We start from the raw sequence: 21,942 nt of genomic DNA, 5'->3' as shown, positions 1-21,942 counted from the left end.
ATTTTTCATGTCTGAAAATAATCAAAAAAAGGCTTAGAAAAATTTCCTCTAGTCAGGGACTAGATGATTTGAACCACCAAGTCTTCCTTCATGCGGTCAAGCACTGTAGAGTGCAAATGCCATTTCTACTGAGCTACACAGGCTTCAACAAGAAACTATATGGAAACTCATGCTATGCATACTCAAGCAAAAACTTGAACAGATAGATATCCACTTCTTTTTTATTGGAGTTTTGGAAGATTTAACAGGACTGGAGTAGGAGTTCTTATTCTCCCCCCCCCCCTTCGTGGGTCATTATGTAACATCCAAAGGGATGCAGAAGGGAGAATCTTGACAATAGACTGGAAATACTGTAGATGTGTAATAAAGTTTATAAACGTTTATACTACTAATTATATATTTGGTTTCATCCTTTATCCAAGTGTAAGCAAACAAGGTTTGCGCCTGAAGTACTTTCAGGAATGGGGCAACTCGTGGTAAAGGTGGTATAAGTTCTCATCACTTGCCTTAGTATCCCATAATGGAAAGCACATCTCCTTGCGACACCCTTTGGCAACTTGTATAGGTAAATATGACTTCTCCATTATTACTTCCACCTTAGTATCACCACCTCTGGGTCTGGCTCCCACTGATGAGACCTCAATAAAGATCAAAACCAGTCTGGGTAGTGACCCTTCCCTTAATGCATAGCATTATACACGTCAGCAAGGAGATGTGCTTTGCATTATTGGATACTAAGGCATGTGATGAGAAATTATACCACAAGTTGCTCCAGTCCTGCAAGTACTTCAGGCACAAACTTTGTTTACTTACACTTGGATAAAGGATAAAACCAAATATATAATTAGTAGCATAGTCAAGTGAAAAAAACTTCCATGAACATTTAGACTCCATCCAAGGGAACAGTTAGATATAAATATGGCTCCAATTTCTTCCAGGAATTGGAGCCACATTTATACAGTGCCCACTACATCATAGTAGCTGGAAACTGAAATTGTATTGAAAACACCACATTAGACAAAACAGGACATCTCAGGAGTGGAAAAGTTGGATATGCAGTTAAAAGCATGTCTTGACAATGCTCAACTAGTAAACATATGGAGGATTCACAATCCTAATCTCCAAGCTTACATGTACATGAATCATTGGTATTTGTGTTGATCAAATTTATATCTCTTCTTCCCTTATAAATGGGATAATTCAGATAAAACATCTTGATATCAACATATCAGATCATAATCCAGTTCTACAAGTTCCAATACATGGAACAAGTAGAGATCAGTTCTTGATCATGGAGCCTTCCACAAAATTTCCCATTGATCTTTTCAACCAAATTCCACACATTCAGTTCAAAGTGGAATAATGTTACCTGGAATGGAGATATGTGGTTAAAATTCAAAAGAGCGTTAAACAGAATATAATGGAATGGGGAAAGAAACAGGCTTACAAGGATGAACATACTTACCTTACAAGTAGAAGAAAGAAATTTTAAGATAAGAATACAGCAGCACTTAGCAGATAGCCCTTCAGCTGCATTTTTCAACAGACAATTCACTAAATTTCGTAAAGAGAGGACTATCACTCAAATCTGCGTTGATGGTGAAGACATGACTACCACTCAAGACATCCCTGACTCCTTTCAAAAACACTACAAAAATCTCTTTGAAGACAATAGTAGGGTTGGAAATTATAACTTTTGGAACATTAATGGCTTTCCTGTTCATATCCTAGATGGACTTGACAGACCCATTACAGCATCTGAAGTTATCACAGCCTATAAAGAATGCCAGACAAGAAAATCCCCATGACCTGATGGTCTAGAGATAGAACTTTGCCATGAGGCCTGGGATTTTATTCTTCCCATTCTAGTTATACTATTTAATTCTTTTCTCTCATCAAGACACACACCAAGTGAATCTGTAGCATGCCATACCATCCTTATTTCAAAACCTAATAGAGATCACACTTTAATCAGCAGCTGGAGACCTATTTCTCTATCTAATACTGACTACAAGATATTTTTCCACATTATCAATAACAGGCTCAAAGTGGGAATGAGATACATAATTAAACAACTATACCAGAATACAAACAGCAGCCAAAACAGTGGACAGAACCAGTTGTTCAGTACCAAAGAAGACAAAGTTGGTTCCATCAGCAAGAAAGGTAATGGCATCAGTGTTTTGGGATGCTAAAGGCATTTTGTTTATTAATTATCTTGAAAAGGGTAAAACAATAACTGGGGAATATTATTCCGATCTTTTAACCAGACTAGACAAAAAAATTTGTGAGAAAAGACCCAGTTTGCAGAAGAAAAAAATCATCTTTCACCAGGACAATGCACCTGCCAACAAAAGTGTTTTGCCAATGGGAAAATTAAGGGATCTGCACTATGAATTGTTGGAACATCCACCCTATTCCCCAGATTTGGCTCCCTCTGACTTCTATCTCTTCCTAAAACTAAAACTCTTCCTCGCTGGTCAGCGTTTTTCTTTGAATCAAGTGGTGATTGCAGCTGTAGAGGGGTATTTTGCATATCTTACTGAGAACCACTACAGGGATGGGATAATGGCGCTGGAGCATCGCTGAAATAAATGATTAGTCTTAAGGTAGATTATTTTTAAAAATAAAAATAATTTTGAAATTATAAATTCCATTTTTCATTGTTAGGAAAGAACTTTACAGACCACCTTCACACACACACACACATATATATATATGGAGTAGGAGTTAAATGGATGTGTAATCTTATTAAGCATGAAATTCTTCAGAAAAGGATGATGTGGGAAAGAATACTATGTGCATATGGATGATGTCAGTTATGAAAATTATAAGGAGCAGGCCAGAAGAGTCACAAATGTTGCATGGAAAGCTAAGTCTCAGTATGAAAAACAAACTGGCTCTGAAAGGTAAAGACAATCCAAAAGAATTTTCTTGCTATGCTGCAAGTAATGGTGCTGAATATGTTAGAATAACCTTTGTCGAATGTAAATGGCGTTAGGGTGACAGATACAGAAGAGGTTGTTCAACTAATAAGTACCCATTTTGCTAATAGCTATCAAGCAGGTGTATGCAAAATTGCACTCACTGCTATTTTTTACTGGATGAAGAAACTCAGGTATATGAGGAGTATTAGAGTTGATGCATAAACTGAATAAGAATTTGACAATAGGCACTGATGAGACATCAGCACAAATTCCAAAAAAGTGTTCAGCTGAACTGGCTATTCCTCTAACCAGACTATATAATTTGAGTCCCAGAACAGCAAAGATCCCACAGGAACAGAAAGAATGTATGGTAATCCTATTACATAAAGGTGATGCAAAGACTGATGTGTGCAGCTATCGACCTATCAGTGTCTTTGGAGTGGTGGTGGTGAAAATTTTGGAAAAGTTGGTTAGTGGTCACATACAGAAATGGGTGGACAGAGAATCTCTGAAATGGGTTTACTAAGGGAAGATCATGTTTTAGCACTCTCCCATTCAATAATAATGTTTCCATTGTGCTAGACAGGGAAAATACTTTTGGAATTTGCTAAGGCTTTGGACAAAATACAAGCATGGAAGATTGTTGCATAAATTGGAGAATATAGGTTTGGATTATAAAATAAGAGATAAGAAGACAGCTGGTTGACTGGTATCAAAAATTGGTATACAGGGGATGTAAGTCTGCAAAATTTAAAGTAACCAGTGGTGTACCACAAGGATCAGTTCTTGGTCCATTGTTATTCAATATGTACATTAATGACATTGAGAAGGATTTGATTGGAGATATACAGTTATTTGCTGATAATGCAAAGATAGGCAGGGTAATCAGCAATGCAACTGATATGCAATGATTTAAATAGGCTGAAATTGTGGGCATGTGAAAATTGTTATCAGTTCAATGTTAGTAAATGTAAAATCATGCGGTTCAATGCGATTAGATATCCAATGTTATATAATATTGGTGGGATTATCTACAAGAAACTATCAGACTAGGGATCTTTGAGTTTTAGTAATGCAAAATTGAAGTTCAATGGCCATATAGCAAAGATTGAGAATAGAGTGGTGCATGATTGGAATGGATTGCCACTGGATGTTATGTGTGCAAGTAGTATAAATGAATTCAAGAACAAGTATGACAGCTCATGCAAGTAATATGTGGCCTCTCTCTCAATGAGTCCCTAAATCCCTGCAGGTCTCTCTTAATAATAATAATACTAATATCTAAGAGTCAGTGGAAATTTAAGCAGTGATTAATGACTAATTAAAAAAAAAAATCCAGTTTGACTACTGAACTTCTTTATCATATAGACCACACGTAAACAATATTCAGTAAAAGAACGACCTACTAACAAGGGCTAGTGGTGATTTCAGTGGAGAAGTGAAATAAATGAAATTTTGATTGAAACTTTGTGCATTCTTCAAAAAGTAACAATTCTTTTCTGATATATTAAACACTATTAATACCCAATTTTATACCTTTCTGATTTATAAAAACTAAAACAATTTCAGTGTCTCTAAAATGAAATGCACTGCCTTCAAAACTGAAGTCAAGAACATAACTTTAAAATTGCTGGATGTTCGAAAAAAAGCAATCCACAAGTTTTCAAAACATGTCATATCTTCCATCACGCTCATGAAAGAAGAATTAATACTGTCATAAAAGAACCCAATCGATGTTAATCAGACAAATTTAATATCCATGTTGGAAGTTATGGAGTTAATAAATTTCAAGCTGAGGTATCACTCACCAAACAGTAAATGGACATATCATATAAAAGGCCATCGATTTGATTTTCGGTGTCTTTCAACTTAGCCTTCAGATATTCATTCTCCTTTTGAATGTTCTGTGGGAAGAAAACAAAGTATAAACTACATGCCAAAACTCACAAAATAAAAGAATTGTTTGTTAAGTTCTGAATGAAACAAAAATTAAATTAAATTTTGTTTCCTACAGACTTAACATGGGCTTGCAATTTTGAATCAATTATTGATATGTCATATATACTAAACTATTGTAAATTACAAAAATATTACATGACTGAGAATCTTTCATTTATTTATGCAGTAATGTAAAGTATTGTGAATTGCTAAATTGCTTAAACCTTACTGCTTAAATGTAAGTACTTATAAATTTCTGGGAGAAAGAGATAATCCAATTAAATAAAAGTGGCAGGATTCTGAACACGTGCAATGAAGAGTACAGGTGCACCCTTTTCGTAAGCAAGTAGTTCCCCCCAACCCGCACAGACACACGCTCAGAAGAGTACACTAAGAATTACATTTGTGGTGCTCAATACTGAGTAACGCTGACAAATAGGAGGAGTAATCGATGATGTAGAGTGAATGGGTCGTGCGCAATTTAAAAAGTCGTGCAGCGCAGAAAAAGACTCTTACTCTTATGCCTTCTTATGCTCCGGATCTCGTGCCATCTTGCGGTCTTGCTATTGTGTGTGGAGCTTCCTCGTGGCATCCCCTCGTTCCCTGCGTATTCGAGATAATGACTGAGGGACTTTGCCGTGGAATTCCTGAAAATTTAACGGTCGACGACCAGCCCAACAGAAGATAATCACTGATGCTTACGGAGATATCGTTACGATGTTGAGCGAGTTCACCTGAGAACAACATCTACCTATTTTCGGCAGCAGAAATAAGTGCAGATTGAACCCTTCATGAATGCCTCAGAAAAAGCAGAAGGAAAGTGGAGTCGAAAGTAATTGTCCGGAGGAGATATGTAGGGGGGGGTCAGCAATTGGTAACGTACAGTCTATGTTTTTTTATATAAGTAAATGTGTATTAGAAGGATATCTGTAAATTTTGGGAAGGACTCTAGAGATTGTTTCTTTTAATGATAGAGTAAGATATGAGAATTTTGAGTATTTTGTAAAAGAAATAGTGCGAGAGCACGTGGAGCCTAGGTAGGAATTGTCTTTTAATGATTGAATAAGTTATGAGGGTTTTGTGAGAGAAATTGTATGAGAGCACGTGAGGCTAATTTAGTAATTCTGTTAACAAATGTCCTTAGTATTAATGAATAAGTGTGATCTTTCAAGTATAAGTTGTAAATCATAAATGAAGTTCTTTGTCTTGCATGCTGATATAGACAGTCTGAGTAATTAGTGCAGATTATTTAATCAGAGTGTATTCATAATGTGTAATATGTTTAAATTGAATTAAATGTTTTGTTCTTTTTGTTTAACTGATGACTTGCCTGATTTTCTTCTCTATTGCACTTGCTAATAAAATACGGACCACAGCAGGAGATAAATTTATAGAGAGACTACGACTGCAAACGTAATTTATTGTAATATAAGATTGTATGCTAAACTGTGTTCTGGTTCCTTGGTTCTACACTCGTTGTTAATCTAGGATTCGGGGGTAGCGCAGTGAAATATAAATTTTCCCTGAATCCGAAAAAGGAATTAGAACCAGTGTGGAGACAAAGGAATTCGCATTAACCATTAGTATTCCCTTTGTCCCCAAAACCACTAGCATCGTTCTTATAAGTAAAGATAGGCCAAGAGAGATATTGAAGTTAAGAGAATTAAGGTTTAACTAGAGAAAGATTGTACAAAGGATTTTACAAGGGCACAGATACAGTGCAATTAAGATTTAAGAATTAAGAATTGACAAAATGAAAGTATTAAGTAAAGAGAGTAAAGATTTTACAATGGCACAATAAAATAAATTTTTCAATGGCGCAGTCGGCAGGATTTTGATAGACAAGATAGATATAATAAAAATTTTATAATGCCGCAGTCGACAGGATGATTTATAGACCTGGGTATATAGAAATAAATAAATCAAAGTGAGCAAGTTATAGAGCGAATCAGGCAAGCCTAATATTAAGAAATTTTGAAGTTTAGATTTGTGAAAATTGTAACTGGTATATCAATATGGCTCTAACATCAAGTACTAGTATGGAAGATACTGAAATTTTCAGAACGGTGAATCCACAACAGGTATTCCCACAATTCTCTGGAGAGGAAACTGACGATGTTTTAGCTTTTTTTTCCAATATAGAGAAACTAAGAAAATTGGCAAATTGGTCTGATTTTCAGTTGCTAATTTTACTTAGGAATAAGTTAGTGGGAAAAGCGAAGAACTTCCTATATTCCTTCCCGATTCTAAAGGAAACTCTAGACTATACTAAATTTGAAGAAACATTAATCTTGCAATTCTCAAAACTAAGGAGCATTGGACCCAATCTTTGGAAGTTACAAGGAAGCACTCAAAAGGATAGGGAAAGCATAACAGACTATTATAATCGTCTGCAAACCCTAGCCAACAGTCTTAGTATTTCCAGTGAAGATAGATCTCATCTAGACTGGGCAGTTTTCCTCCAGTTTAAGCAAAAATTAAAACCTGAATTAAGAGAAACCACAAATAAGAAAATGCTGACAAACCTAGAGGATTGCTACAATGCTGAGAGAGAAAGAACAGATGCTTGGCGACATTTGTCCCGCATCAAAATTAGGCCATATTAATGTAATTAGGGAAAATAGTAATTCGGAGGATAACAATAAGTCAGAAAAAGAGCATAAAAGAGAAAAAGGAGCATTAAGAAATCAAGGGAATAATGACGGACAGAAGTCCATTAATTTTAATCTAGGGTCTGATTGTAATGAGGGCCTTATGATAGAAGAATCAGATTAGTAGGGAAGAAGTGAATTCCATGATAAAGCGTGAGGTGGAACGATTACAACAGCCTGTAATGGATCGACTCGATGCTGTATTACAACAGCTGGCGACCATCTCGGTCAAATCCTCAGAGCCTCATATCTTTCATCCAGAAAAGATCAATGAAACAATAAGACAAGAAGTTGAGCGACAGAACCAGCCTATGTTAAGCCTAATTGATAACATGATGATGAAGTTAGAATCAATGACTGAACAAAGTTCAAATATCCATAAATATCAATTGCAGGATAGTTATGCTAAAAGGGATCATAGGGAACCCCCTAAATGTTTCAAATGTGATAGTATTGGACATCTTGCCCGGAACTGTTTTTCTAGTAGAAGGCCATTCTGGAAAAACAATAAAGAATCAAATTTCGGGCATGTGCCCTGTAATAATAAGAGGAGAAATAAAGGCTATACAAAATCGAGAGAATCTAAGATCATAATTAAGGGTAAGATACAAGGATCACATTGTAACATGTTGTTAGATACTAGTTCCCAGGCCTCTGTCTTTTCATTAAATTATTTTCACGAAATAAAATCTCGTATATGGCGAGGAATTTCTAATCTGAGGAAAAAATTTAGAATATCTGGGATATCGACGTCCAATGTTTATGTGAACAAGAAAGTTAGAGTAAAAATATACCTACCTGAGTTTAATGTGTGTGTTTGGCAAGAATAGCTGGTCCCCCCAAAGACATCCCACCCACAAGTTGAGGTAATTTTAGGAACTAACTTTCTAGAGAAGTACAAGTTTTCTTTTAATTTCTCTCAAAATGAAATATTTCCCATGGGAAGGAAACGGTTTAGTAGAGAGAATCATGAAGTTAAAAAAAGGGATAGGAATGAGAAATCATATGAAGAAATAATGTAGAGTAAAGGTAATCTCATGCAGTCAGAGGGAAGAAGTGAAATTGTTGAAAATAATCAGACTGAATCTCAAAATGCTTCAATCTCAGAAGTAAACTGTCTACCTGAAATCTATCAAATTTCGAGCTTGAAATAGCAAAAGACCAAGTCAATACAGAAGAAAATTTAGGGCAGAATTGTCCAACAACCATCGGAGTAAACATTATTGAAATAATTAATAGATCTAGAAGTTTCTATAACAGACTGAGAAGGATTAAGCGCAAAAAAATTTTATCAAACAAGGTACGATCTCAGACAAAGGAAGAAGTGAACCCCCCCCGAATATAATACTGAACGAATGAGGATGGGCTGCTAATTTGGGATTTAGCCGACCAAATCGTATTCTTATTGGCTTAAACCAAAATACAAAATGATGGTACATGACAAAATTTCATGCCGGCTGGGGCGTCGCCCGGTGAAACAAGGTCCCCATTGTTTTCACCAGGGAACCAGGGCAAATAGCGAAACGTAAGCAACTGGAACAAATCTGAAAACACACCCCAACTCAACATCACCACAGTTAAAGATCGGCACTATCAACATAACAAGCCTGAATGGCAAAGAAATGGAGCTAGCTGAGCAATTAGAAAAGTACCAGATTGACATTATAGGGGTGACTGAAACAAAAAAGACAAAAACTGGTGAGATATTTCTGAGCAATAAATACAAAATGTTATATTCAGGCAATGACAATCAAGGAAAAGAAAGAGTAGCCATAGTATTCAACACTAAATATGACGCTAATCTTCTTGAATGCAGGCAGTCTCAAGTAGAGTGATGTGGGCAAATATGAGAGTGGGGAACTGGACAATGAGACTTATTAGTGTCTATGGTCCCACAGAAGGTTCTACTAAGGTAGAAGTGGAGGAATTTTTTCATGCTTTAGAGAAAGCAACTGACACAATGAAAAAGGAAAAGTTGGTCCTCGTTGGGGATCTAAACAGCAAAGTAGGAAATGATTGTGAGACATACAAAAATATTTTGGGAAAATTTGAAGAAAAGAGCAAAGCTAATAATAATGGCAAATACCTGTTGGATTTCTGCTCAGGACATGGACTGGTTATTACTAACACCATGTTCCAACATAAAAATGTGCACAAATTCACATGGAGAGAAGAGGCAAGGAATAAGAAGTCTCATTGACTATGTTATTGTTGATAGTGATGTTTTCTCCCTGGTGCAGGACACCAGAGTGTACAGAGGACTTGAAATTGGAAGCAATCACTATTTAGTCTTGAGTAGGATAAAACTGAATTTCATATTAAAGAGAATGACATGTAAGAAAGCTTTAAAGCGAATAAAAGTTGAGCAGCTCTCAGATGTGAACTGTAGACTAAAACACGCAAAAATTATTGAAGAAAAAAATTAAACAGTTTGAGAACAGCAAAAAAATCTTGGAGATTCAATGGCAAGCCTTCAAGAAAACACTGATTGGTTCAGCCAGAGAGGTATGTGGTGAGGTTATCGGCAAGGATAGAAAAATCAAAACTCCATGGTGGACACAGGAAGTTAAAGAGGCAGTAAACGAAAAGAAGAAAGAATATCAAAAGTTCCTGGCAAATAAGTCAGCTTGTGCTCTTAGAGAATACAGAGACAAATTTAAAAAAGCTAAACACTGTGTAAAACTAGGTAAACAAAAGTCATGGGAGGACTTTGGCAAGAATATAGAAAATAAATATCAAAAGGGTGGTAAGATATTCTGGAGGTTGTTGAAAAAGCACAGAAATGGAGGAAAGCGTGCTGTAAAACGAATGAGAGATGATAAAGGTGACATGAAAACAGGAGAAAAAATATATCCTTGATTTATGGAGTAATTACTTCATGTAAAATGAAACAATCAGTGTCAGCACAGTGGTCAAAAACACTCAACAGGAATGCAGTCAGGAATACACATCCATACTTGAAGTAAAATACCCATTAAAAGACTGAAATATGGAAAGGCAACTAGAGTAGATGACATTTGACCACAAATATTCAAGTATGGAAATATAAAGGTCTTACAGTGACTGCACTACGTTCATTTCTCTGTCCAGAAGGCCTGGATAGACATGAATTCCAGGTGACTGGAGTAAAGCTTTCATAGTACCTATATATATATATATATAAATATATATATATATATATAAAGATAAATAAAACTGAATTTGAGAAATGGTTGAGAAGGTTTATGGAAGGGAAGCTTTGGAAAGAACAAGAACTCTTGGAAAAGCCAGGAGAAAAGCTATTCAAAACGCTACAGTTGCAGGGTGTCAATGGGGCATTATATAAAGCAATACTTAGTCTTTATTTGAGTTGTAAGTCAGCAGTTAGAATTGAAGGAAGTACAGGAAGATGGTTTAATGTTAAATCTGGTGTGAGACAAGGATGTACATTATCCCCTCTGTTATTCATTATCTATATGGATCACATTATGAAGAAAAGTGGTATTAAACTTGATGTCAAAATTAGAGTTGTTAATCTCAGCTCTTTACTTAATGCAGATGATATATTTTAAATAAATCCAGTACAAGTCTGCAAGATTCCCTGACTAAATCGAATAACTATTGTAATAAATTTGGTATAAAAATCAGCAATAACAAGACAAAGACAATGAAAATAGGCAGAATAATTGAAAATATCAACTGCATCATGAATGGAGAACCTATAGAACAAGCAAAACATTTTAGCAACTTAGGCACGATTATTAGTGAAGACAGTAAATCATCATCAAATTCCTGCCATGTACATGCAAGGGATGTATAGGATATGATAGTACTACATGAAAAAAATTACATCATTACTAACTTCCTATCTACAATTTTTCTCCAAATCAGTCTGTCACTTGTCAAGATTCCAATATTATCAGAACTTATATTTCTATCGTCTAAGGCACTTTGTACAATATCAATCCACCTATATCTTGCTCTTCCTCTGGGTCGTTTTGCTGCCAACCTAGCAAGAGAACATTTGTTTTGCTTATCTTTCTTCACCCATTCTATTTAGGTGACCATACCACCTGAGATTAGCTCTGCTAACGCATTCCTGGATGCTGACAATGTCAAGTTCTTTCCTAATATCCTCGTTTTTAATGATATTGCCATTGATGCCATCTGTTCATGCCTATCTTTCTCAGGACTCTCATATATCTGCGATCTCTAGTCTTTGGTCAAGTGTTTTACTTCTGACCCAGCTCTCAGATCCATAGGTTAATACTGGTTTGAACACTGTCTTGTATACAGCTACTTTAGTGTTCCGACTAATTTCTCTCTTATTCCATATGAATTTATTCAACTCACTTCCCACCATACCAGCTTTACTGATTCTGTTGTCTATTTCTATATTTAATTTACCATCATCACTAAAAATCGTGCCACAGTAGCTGAAATGTTTTACTTGGTCCACAGATTCCCCGTTCACAATGCAGTTGACATTTTCAACAATTCTACCTATTTTCATTCTCTTCATCTTTTTACTGCTGACCTTCATACCATATCTATTACAACAGTTATTCAATTTAGTCAGGGAATCTTGCAGACATGTAGCGGATTTATTTAGAAGTATAACATCATCCGCATAAAGCAAAGAGCTGACATTAATATCTCCAATTTTGATATCATGTTTAATATCACTTACCTTCATAATGTGATCCATATAGATAATGAATAACAGAGGAGATAATGCACATCCTTGTCTCACACCAGATTTAACATTAAACCTTCTTCCTGTACTTCCTTCAATTCTAACTGCTGACTTACAACTCAAATAAAGACTAAGTATTGCTTGATATAATGCCCCATTGACACCATATAACTGCAGCATATTGAATAGCTTCTCTCTTGGCACCTTGTCATATGCCTTTTCCAAATCGACAAAACTTAAATACAGATCTTTGTTATATTCCCATGCTTTATCGACTATTTGTCGTAAAGTGAAGATCTGATCCTGACAGCCTCTATTTGGCCTGAATCCAGCTTGTTCTTCACCAAGCTTTTCTTCCACAATTCTTCTCAACCATTTCTCAAGTATACTTGCATAGATCTTGCCAGGAACACATAGTAGGGAAATACCTCTGTAATTCTCACATTCAGTTTTATTTCCCTTTTTATATACAGGTACTATGAGAGCTCTACTCCAATCATCGGGAATTCATCCCTCTGTCCAGGCTTTCTGAACTATGCAGTGTAGCCACTGTAAGACTTTTATACCACCATACTTTTGCATTTCTGGTCGAATATCATTTATTCCTGCTGCCATTCCGCATTTCAAGCCATTGATGCTTTTTCTACTTCAAGAATGGATATGCATTCCTTACTGCAGGCCTGGTTAGTGTTTTTTACCACTGTGCTGTCATCCCTGCTTGTTTCATTTAGCAATTTTTCGAAGTAATTCCTCCATACTTCAAGGATATCTTTTTCTCCCGTTTTCATATCACCTTTATCATATCTAACTCCTTTTACAGAACTCTTTCCTCCATTCCTAAGCTTCTTCAACAACCTGTAGAATATTTTGCCACTTTCTTGATATTTATTTTCTATATTCTTTCCAAAGTCCTCCCATGACTTTTGTTTAGCTAGTTTTACACAGTGTTTAGCATTCTTGCATTTGTTCTGTATTCCCTAAGAGCACAAGCTGACTTATTTGCCTGGAACTTTTGATATGCTTTCTTCTTTTCCTTCACTGCCTCTTTAACTTCCTGTGTCCACCATGGAGTTCTAATTTTTCTATCCTTGCAGACAACTTCACCACATGCTTCCGTAGCTGAATCGATCAGAGCTTTCTTCAAGTCGTGCTGAATCTTCAAGGTTTGAATCCTGTTCTCTAACTCTTTCATTTTTTCTTCTATAATCTTTGTGTATTTTAGTCTACAGTTCACATCTGAGAGCTGCTCAACTTTTATTGGCTTTAAAACTTTCTTACGTGTTATTCTTTTCAATATGAAATTCAATTTTATCCTGCTCAAGACTAAATAGTGATCACTTCCAATTTCAAATCCTCTGTACACTTTGGGGTCCTGCACCAGGAAGAAAACAATACTATCAACAATAACATAGTCAATGAGACTTTTCTTATTTTCCTTGCCTCTTCTCTCCATGTGAATTTGTGCACATTTTTATGTTGGAACATGGTGTCAGTAATAACCAGTCCATGTCCTGAGCAGAAATCCAACAGATATTTGCCATTATTATTAGCTTTGCTCTTTTCTTCAAATTTTCCCAAAATATTTTTGTATGTCTCACAATAATTTCCTACTTTGCTATTTAGATCCCCAACAAGGACCAATTTTTCCTTTTTCATTGTGTCAGTTGCTTTTTCTAAAGCCGCAAAAAATTCCTCCACTTCTACCTTAGAAGAACCTTCTGTGGGACCATAGGCACAAATAAATCTCATTGTCCAGTTCCCCATTCTCATATTTGCCCACATTACTCTACTTGAGACTGACTGCCATTCAAGAAGATTAGCCTCGTATTTTGTGTGGAATACTATGGCTACTCCTTCTTTTCCTTGATTGTCATTGCCTGATTCTTTATTTATTGCTCAGAAAGATCTCACCAATTTTTGTCTTTTTTGTTTCAGTCACCCCTATAATGTCAATCTGGTACTTATCTAATTCCTCAGCTAGCTCCATTTCTTTGCCATTCAGGCTTGTTATGTTGATAGTACCGATCTTTAACTGTGGTGATGTTGAGTTGGAGTGTGTTTTCAGATTTGTTCCAGTAGCTGACTTTTCGCTGTTCGCCCTGGTTCCCTGGTGAAAACAACAGGGGCCTTGTTTAACCGGGCAACGGCCCAGCCAGCATGAAATTTTGTCATGTTGTACTATCATTTTGGTTTAACCAATAAGAATACAATTTGGTCGGCTAAATCCCAAATTGCCAGCCCATCCTCATTCGTTCAGTATCTAAGTAGATATCCAACAGGGTGCACCATGAGAAGGTGAGGACTGGACATTGGGTCAGAAGCCCTGGTCGGTTCTCTGCATTCCTTTAAAGGCTATGTGGAAATCTCCTCTCTGTTATACAGCTTTGACCCTTAAGCACCCATGATATGGTAGGAAGTCAATTGAATAAATTTATATGGAATAACAGTGAAATTAGTCAAAACACTAAATTAGCTGTATACAAGACAGTGTTCAAACCAATTTTAACTTATGGATCTCAGAGCTAGTTTGAAATAAAACACTTGACCAGACCAGAGACCACAGATATGAGAGTCCTGAGAAAGATTAGAGGCACGATCAGATGGCATCAATGGCATATCATATTAAAATCGAGGATATTAGAAAGTAACTTGATATTGTTAGCATTCTGGAATGTGTCAAAGCTAATCTCAGGTGGTATGGTCACTTAAACAGAATGGGCAAGGAAAGATTAGGAAAACAAGTGTTCTCTGCCAGGTTGGCAGGAAAAAGACCGAGAGGAAGACCAAGATAGAGGTGTATAGATATAGTAAAAACTGTCTTAGAAGACAGAAATATAAGATCTGATAATGTTGGTGTCTTGACAGGTAATAGATTGCTTTTTTCAGGAAAACTGTAGATAAGAAGTTAGTAATGATATAACTTTGTCATGTAGCATTATCATATACTGCACATCCCTTGAGGGTAGATGTCAGGAATTTGATGATGATGATTATGATGATGGAGGATTGATATGTAGTCCTCCTTACATTCCTCTTGAAAATTTTCTAGTATGGTTCTGTCATTGCTTAGTTTGTTTAACATTCTGTCAAAGTAATTATTCCAGACATCTAGGTATCCTTATCTTCAGTTTTTATATCACTTTTATCATCTTTGATTTCTTTTACAGTACTCTTTCCTCCATTTCCAAGCTTCTTCAATAGTCTTCAGAACATTTTGACATACAAGCATAGCTCTCTTACATTTTTCTCTGTATTCTTTTAGAGTATGTGCCAGTTTATTTGCTAAGAAATTTTGGTATACTTTCTTATTTACAAGGACTGCTTCTTTAACTTCTTGCATTCACCATGGTGTTCTTATTTTTCTATCCTTGCAGACAACTTCAAACTGCTGCAATTTTTTTCAATAATGTCTACAATTTACTTGTAAAAGCTGCCCAACTTTAATTCTTTTTAAAACTTTCTTACATACTTTTCTTTTCAATGTGATATCCATTTTTTCCTGTTTAGCACTAAGTAATGTTCATTTCCAATTTCAAGTACTCTGTACACTCATATCCTGAATGAGCATGAAGATATCACTATCAACAATGACGTAGTCAATGAGGCTTTTCTTATTTCTTGTGTCTTCTCTTCATGTGAACTTGTACACATCTTTATGGTGAAACATGGTGTTAGTAATGACTAGTCCATGTGCTGAGCAGAAGTCCAGTAAATACTTACCATTATTATTAGATTTGCTCTTTTTCTCCAAATTTTTATCAAAATTGCTTAAGGGTCAAAGCCAAATAACTGGGAAGAGACCTCCACATTGCCTTTCAGGAATGTGGAGAACCAACTGGGCCAGTCCTCACCTTTGCGTTGTACACCTTGTTAGTAGGTATCTACTGGGTACTGAATGAATGAGGTTGGGCTGGCAATATGGGACTTAGCTGGACAAATTTAATTCTTTATTGGCTTAAACCACAAATGCATATAATGGTACAATATGATGAGACTAGCTTTACCAACAATACTATATGGAAGTGAACTATAGATAATAAAACAAAAAGAAACACAAAGCTTAACAGCAGCTGAAATGAAATTCATGAGGAAAACAGCAAATTATGTCCCATTTTGTCATAAACAAAATTCAGTAATAATCAAAGAATTAAACCAGAAACAAATAAAAGAGAAAATAAAAAAATATATAAAAGCACACAACTGGATGGAGCAATTCAACAGAATGCAAGTAGAAGGACTACTCAAACAAGTTCATTATAAAATATCAGGTTAAAAAAAAAAAGATCAGGTCACTGAAGAGACTTGCACAAAGGCTTCTCAGACCATAACGGATCTAAATTCTTGAAGTGTATGATAATCAGATAGTCAAACTGAGAGGGAAGGCAATGACAGCTAATGGATCAGTTGTGCAGAAGGAATCATGTAGAGTGTATGAACCTATAGTCTGAGTTTGAAAGACAAAAGGATCTGTAAAATGATTATGTTTTACACATAAATGGATTCTGAGTTAGGTGTCTACTTCAACACTTCATGCCTCCACGCACTCACTGCAAGTGTTGAACCACAAAATCAAGAAAAATAAAAAAATTAGAATGGATGCAGGCAAGTGTGAGTGAAGGTATTTATAAAGATAATGAACAAAAAAATGTGAAATCTAGTCTCTCAGGCAGCAATATTCAAAGGGATAGTAAATGTCTTCTGAATTTTAGATCCTTATCTACCATCACCACAAGATCACTTATTACCTCCAATACATCCCCACCAAGCATATGTTCAACATCCAATCTTTGTTTCCCATTTAAAACCTTACATTTTGCAATATTGAAATGGCATCCCCACATCTGCTCTACTCCTCATAGTTTGTCTCAACGTTGCATCATCTGCAAACAACTGAATATCCCCTTCCAAATCATTCCCAATATCATTAACTTACAGGTTAAACAGCAATGATCTTAAAACAGACTCCTGAGGCACACGACTAGTGACTTTCCTCTTCCAGGATATTGCTGATATCCTGTAAGAGGAAAGTATTGGCTATCTGATACCTATCTCTGATCCAATGAGCTAGTCTAATATCCAACTCCATCTGCTCTAGTTTGACAATCAGCTTATCATGAAGTAATCTAATAAAAGCCTTTATAAAATCTAAGTATATTACTATGTATCCATCTCCTTTGTCCTATGAAGCTTTATCACCTTACTGTAATAAGTAAGTAGATTACAAAAACATGAATGCCCTTTAGGAAATCTATGCTGTTCATCAAAGATAAAACCATTGTTGTCAACCCAATTCTGAATCCTGATTCTCACCAGCCTGGTTCCACCCTTTCCTCACAGAGGTCGTCTCACTGCTGGTAACCACCCAGGTAATCACTTCATGGTCACTCTCACCCACTGAAAGGTGATTTTACACCTCATTTATAATAACATCCTCTGATGAGATGATCAAATTCAAAATCCTCAATTTTCATGTGCCTCTGTTACATACTGCCGGAGGTAGCTGTCCCTCAAAAAAATCAAGTAACTCATTTTCTTTACTTCCAGTTGCTATTTTATCATCCTAGTCTATATTGTCATAATTAAAATCACTCATACTGATTCCCCTTTTCTTATTTGCTTGTCTAATTTGATTATACATTTCATGGTCACTACCATCCAGGTCTATAACAACATCCAACTAAGTATTTCATTCTATTCACCTCTATTTCACACCATACTGCCTCAAATTCACTGCCGCTATTTCCCTCTTGCATCTCTACCTTGTATAGACATAACTCTTTCTCTATCATCAATAGAACTCCCCTCTCCCTTTTTACCCTTTTTCTTTTTTATCTTCATATGCCAATATGAAGTGCCTCATCAAACCATCTCTCATTTATTCCAACAATTCTTGGGTAACAGACTCAATTAATGTAACAATTTAATTTGCCTTCTCACTTACACTTCTAACATTTGTATATAAACATAACAGCTCATTCCTGGATCTACAGCAAGATTCACTTATAAAACTTATTAGATGTAACTTATCCATGCTTAATTCAAGCCATTTCTTTTTCTCCTTATTCAAATCCAACTGTTTTCCCTTGATCCTAGATCATCCACTTCCCTTTTTTGTCTGCACATGCATTCATATCCTCTTCGATCATCATCCTTTCTCATGCTATGTTTCCATATCCACCTTGAGCCTTCCTATTTTCCTGCGTGTCTTGCACACTTGTTCCCTCGTTCTCTATATTCATGTTACCCATTTCTTCATTCATAATCAGCACTTCAATCTGTCCTTTCTTACTACACCATGATACATCATGATGTACTTTTCTTATTCTCCTGAACATTGCTTCTTACTTGATCAGATTCATTCTCTGCACTCATATCTCTACCTTCCATCAGCAGCAGTCTCCCAAATGACTCACACTAAAACCATTCAAATGCAGTCCACCACTCTTATACAGTTCAGTGAGACGACCTTCAAACTCATTCCACATATTAACAAACTGCATCCCTTCCTCCTCACACATTTCTTCTAACATATCATTCACGATCTTCGCTCTCCACTTCATTTCATCATACCTGGGCACAACACACTATCTTTCTTATCGCACTATTATCATTTATCCTTCTCAACAACCTCCTAATAACCAATCTTACATGTTCCCAGTCAAGTGTGAGGACAACATAACAAATTCTGGGAATGATGTGGAGAATATCGACTTGTAGAAGTAAGGAGATTCTTGTTCCATTGTATAAGGCTCTGATTAAGCCACACATGGACTAATGTGCACAGATTTGGTCACCTGGTTTTCAAGGTGATGAACAGATGTTGGAAAGGGTTCAGAGGCAATTGACTAAGGTATTTTCTGAGTTACAGGTGGCTATAACTATGCACTAGCATCTAAAAAAATTTCTGCAGAAAAATAATGATCCAAGTAGAATGTGGTATCCTCAGCCTCCACAACCATATTGCCAACAACATCACATTGGATGTAGCCCATTGTATTCATTCATGCAAAACCACCAAAAAGCAACCTATCAAGAAAAGAGTTTGAAGCTCTTGCAAGAAATTAAAAATAACAACAGAGTAATTACTAAAGCAAATAAGGGAAATGCCATTGTGGTTTTAAACCAATTAGATTACACATAAGCTTGTCTCCTTACTTCTAGATCACTCTACCTACCTCCCTATAGACTATGAACTCACGAGTACACAGATCAGAACGCTCCATAGGCTCCTTAAAAAGGTTACCTCTTGGCCTGTGGAGGTCACAAACAAACTAAAACCATAGAACTCTAGACAAGCCTTCCCCCCAGATATATGGACTACCAAAAATCCATAAATAAAATGTGCCATTACATCTGTTATATCCTGCCGGCTTTATATTTATTCTTTTATATGTTTGTTCTTGGTCTGCTTATATCACTTATCTTTTTCACACATGTATCTATTAACACAATTTGGCCAATTCTTAGAATGATTACATATATTAAATAAATTGACAAAGGATTGACTTCTGAATAGAGTCCGATCCTCAGCAATAACGGTCTGGAGTTACCTCCTAATCGGGTTCTGGCAATATTTATTTGTTCAAGCTGCGAGGTCCTTAGGTTAGAAATTCCTTTTAACCAAGAAGTAACTCTCAGAAAATATACATAGTAAATCAATCTATTAATTACTCCTTAAACAATTTTATCTATCTCTCTTAAAACACTTTAGATTGCAGTCGTGGTCTCTTTCATATATTTCTCTCCCGTTCAGATTCAGATATTAGCAAGCGGTGCATTGGATTCAAATCAAGGCACAAAACAGGTTAAGATAATCAAGATACACTTATTAGATTCAAAAGTTTACACATTTACAATAAAAACACTCAATACGAATATAGAGTTATCCCAAGTTATAAGGTTAGACATATCAACTGTAATTCACATATCACATCTAAGAATAGGCTTATTTCACTGCACAAAATTCTAGCTAACATGCCTTAAATATCTTTACTATCTTACACATATTCTTAAAACATTCACATCGATAATTCTATAGATCATTACTTATGACAAATTAACTACTACTCATTCAGACAAATATTAAAGAAACAGCTATTTGGTTCTAAACACTGCTATCTAAAATGTCACTATAGTCCTTCATGCAAGTTCAGAGTTATATAACCTAACTTCTCGTTTCTTCCATGACACATTGTTCCGTTCTTTGTTAACAAAGGAATTATAAAGGGTTTTACATTACCACATTCCTGTAACTTATTCCGTCTATCCTTTCTTTATAATTTCCCTCCAAATGATCGATCTCATCCTTGGTGATTATAACTCACAGCTAGGTTTGGCCTTCTTTGTTCTGCCCTTTCATCGCATTCTCGACTGGAAACAGCATGGATTGAATCGATGCATGTGGACGAAAGCGGCAGTCAGTTTCTTCAGGCTTACTCAGAAAGGTACCCAACATTTCTTTGTCTATTCCTTCCCTCCCGACATCGCGAAACGACAGCAGAGAATAGCTGCCCGCTATTGACTAGACCTCGAACTGGAACTTTTCCCGATTCCACCGGAACTTTCCAGCAACTCCCAATGAAAAAAACCTAAAAATCCCTGAACGGGGGGGAGGGGGGGACCCATTTTATACCTCGTATCTCTAGCGCCCTCTTTCACTCAAAACTTTCTGCCTGACTCCCGATTCATTCCTATCTTCCTGGAATCTTCCATACGATTGCCGTGTCTTCCCGGAAAAAACATTGTGCGCATGCTGTTCGCACATAAGCAAATTGCCATGGGCTACAATTTATCAGAGGTTGTCATTAATCGACTTTGATCCTTCTTTATTATGCTCTAACATATATCTTATAGAGAAACTTCTTACATTATAATCTTTTTACAAAAAAAATGACATCTTTCACTTTTAATTAATATTACAAGGTTTGTGTTAGTACAATTCTTTAAACAAAAATTGATATCTTCACTTATTTACAAGCATTTCCCCTTTTAGTTTTTTTCTTTTTCTTGTTAAATCTGAATGAAATATTTCTTAGTAAAAATATTTTCATTCAAAATTCAACACATCCCATTGTAGATGGCATTGATTCACCCACATACAAATTAGTCAAACATTTAACCAAAGTGCTCATACAACATACTGGCAACACACACACCATACATAAAAAACTCAGTCCACTTAAAGCCAGTATAGAAAATCTCACACTCCAAAACACTGACATAATGGTCTCTTCTTTATTCACTAATGTTGCATTCAAAGATACCTTAGACTTCATCCAAACCATATTTCGGTGTAATTTAGCGCTCGTGTAAAATTGGTGATTTTGGGAGGTTTTTTTGTGTGTTTTTCCTTAGAAAATTGGTTTTATAGTATATTAGAACGATTTTCGTGTTTTTAGAGTATTTTGTATTATAAAGTTTATAATAATCTTTATAACATATTTTATTGGGGCTGTCGCCGCTAGAGGGATTCGTAGTATGTAGTTGTTAAATTGTGAATGAAACTATGTTGTGTAATTTATTTTTTTTTCATTCACATTTAACATTGCTTATTATATATTAATCATGATTTGTATAAAAATTATTTATTGTTCCTTAATTAAGGATTACTATTTAAATATTTATTCTAAACTTAACCTACTATTAATTTATTAAATAATAATATGTGTAGAAATTTATGATAACAAAAAAATATATATAAAGTAACGAAAAGTGTTATTATAAATAATTGTATACGTAATGTAAAAGCTGA

At 35.6% G+C, this 21,942-nt stretch overlaps 1 protein-coding gene across 2 annotated transcripts in view; it reads right to left on the bottom strand.

Annotated features, from left to right (window-relative positions):
• Positions 1-21,942, bottom strand: part of LOC150106098 (uncharacterized) — a 184,248-nt gene that overhangs the window by 9,145 nt on the left and 153,161 nt on the right. For both annotated transcript variants that reach the window (XM_090393843.1, XM_090393844.1), the window contains exon 9: positions 4,736-4,831. In XM_090393843.1, the coding sequence (XP_090249969.1) occupies positions 4,736-4,831 (96 nt within the window). The remainder of the gene's footprint in view (positions 1-4,735; positions 4,832-21,942) is intronic.

Source organism: Typopeltis vanoorti, chromosome 6 (genome assembly GCF_054136105.1).
Source record: "Typopeltis vanoorti isolate ZY-2024b chromosome 6, IOZ_Tvanoo_1.0, whole genome shotgun sequence".
In the NCBI taxonomy this organism is placed as follows: Eukaryota; Metazoa; Arthropoda; class Arachnida; order Uropygi; family Thelyphonidae; genus Typopeltis; species Typopeltis vanoorti.
This window is presented reverse-complemented; position numbering and strand designations above follow the sequence as displayed.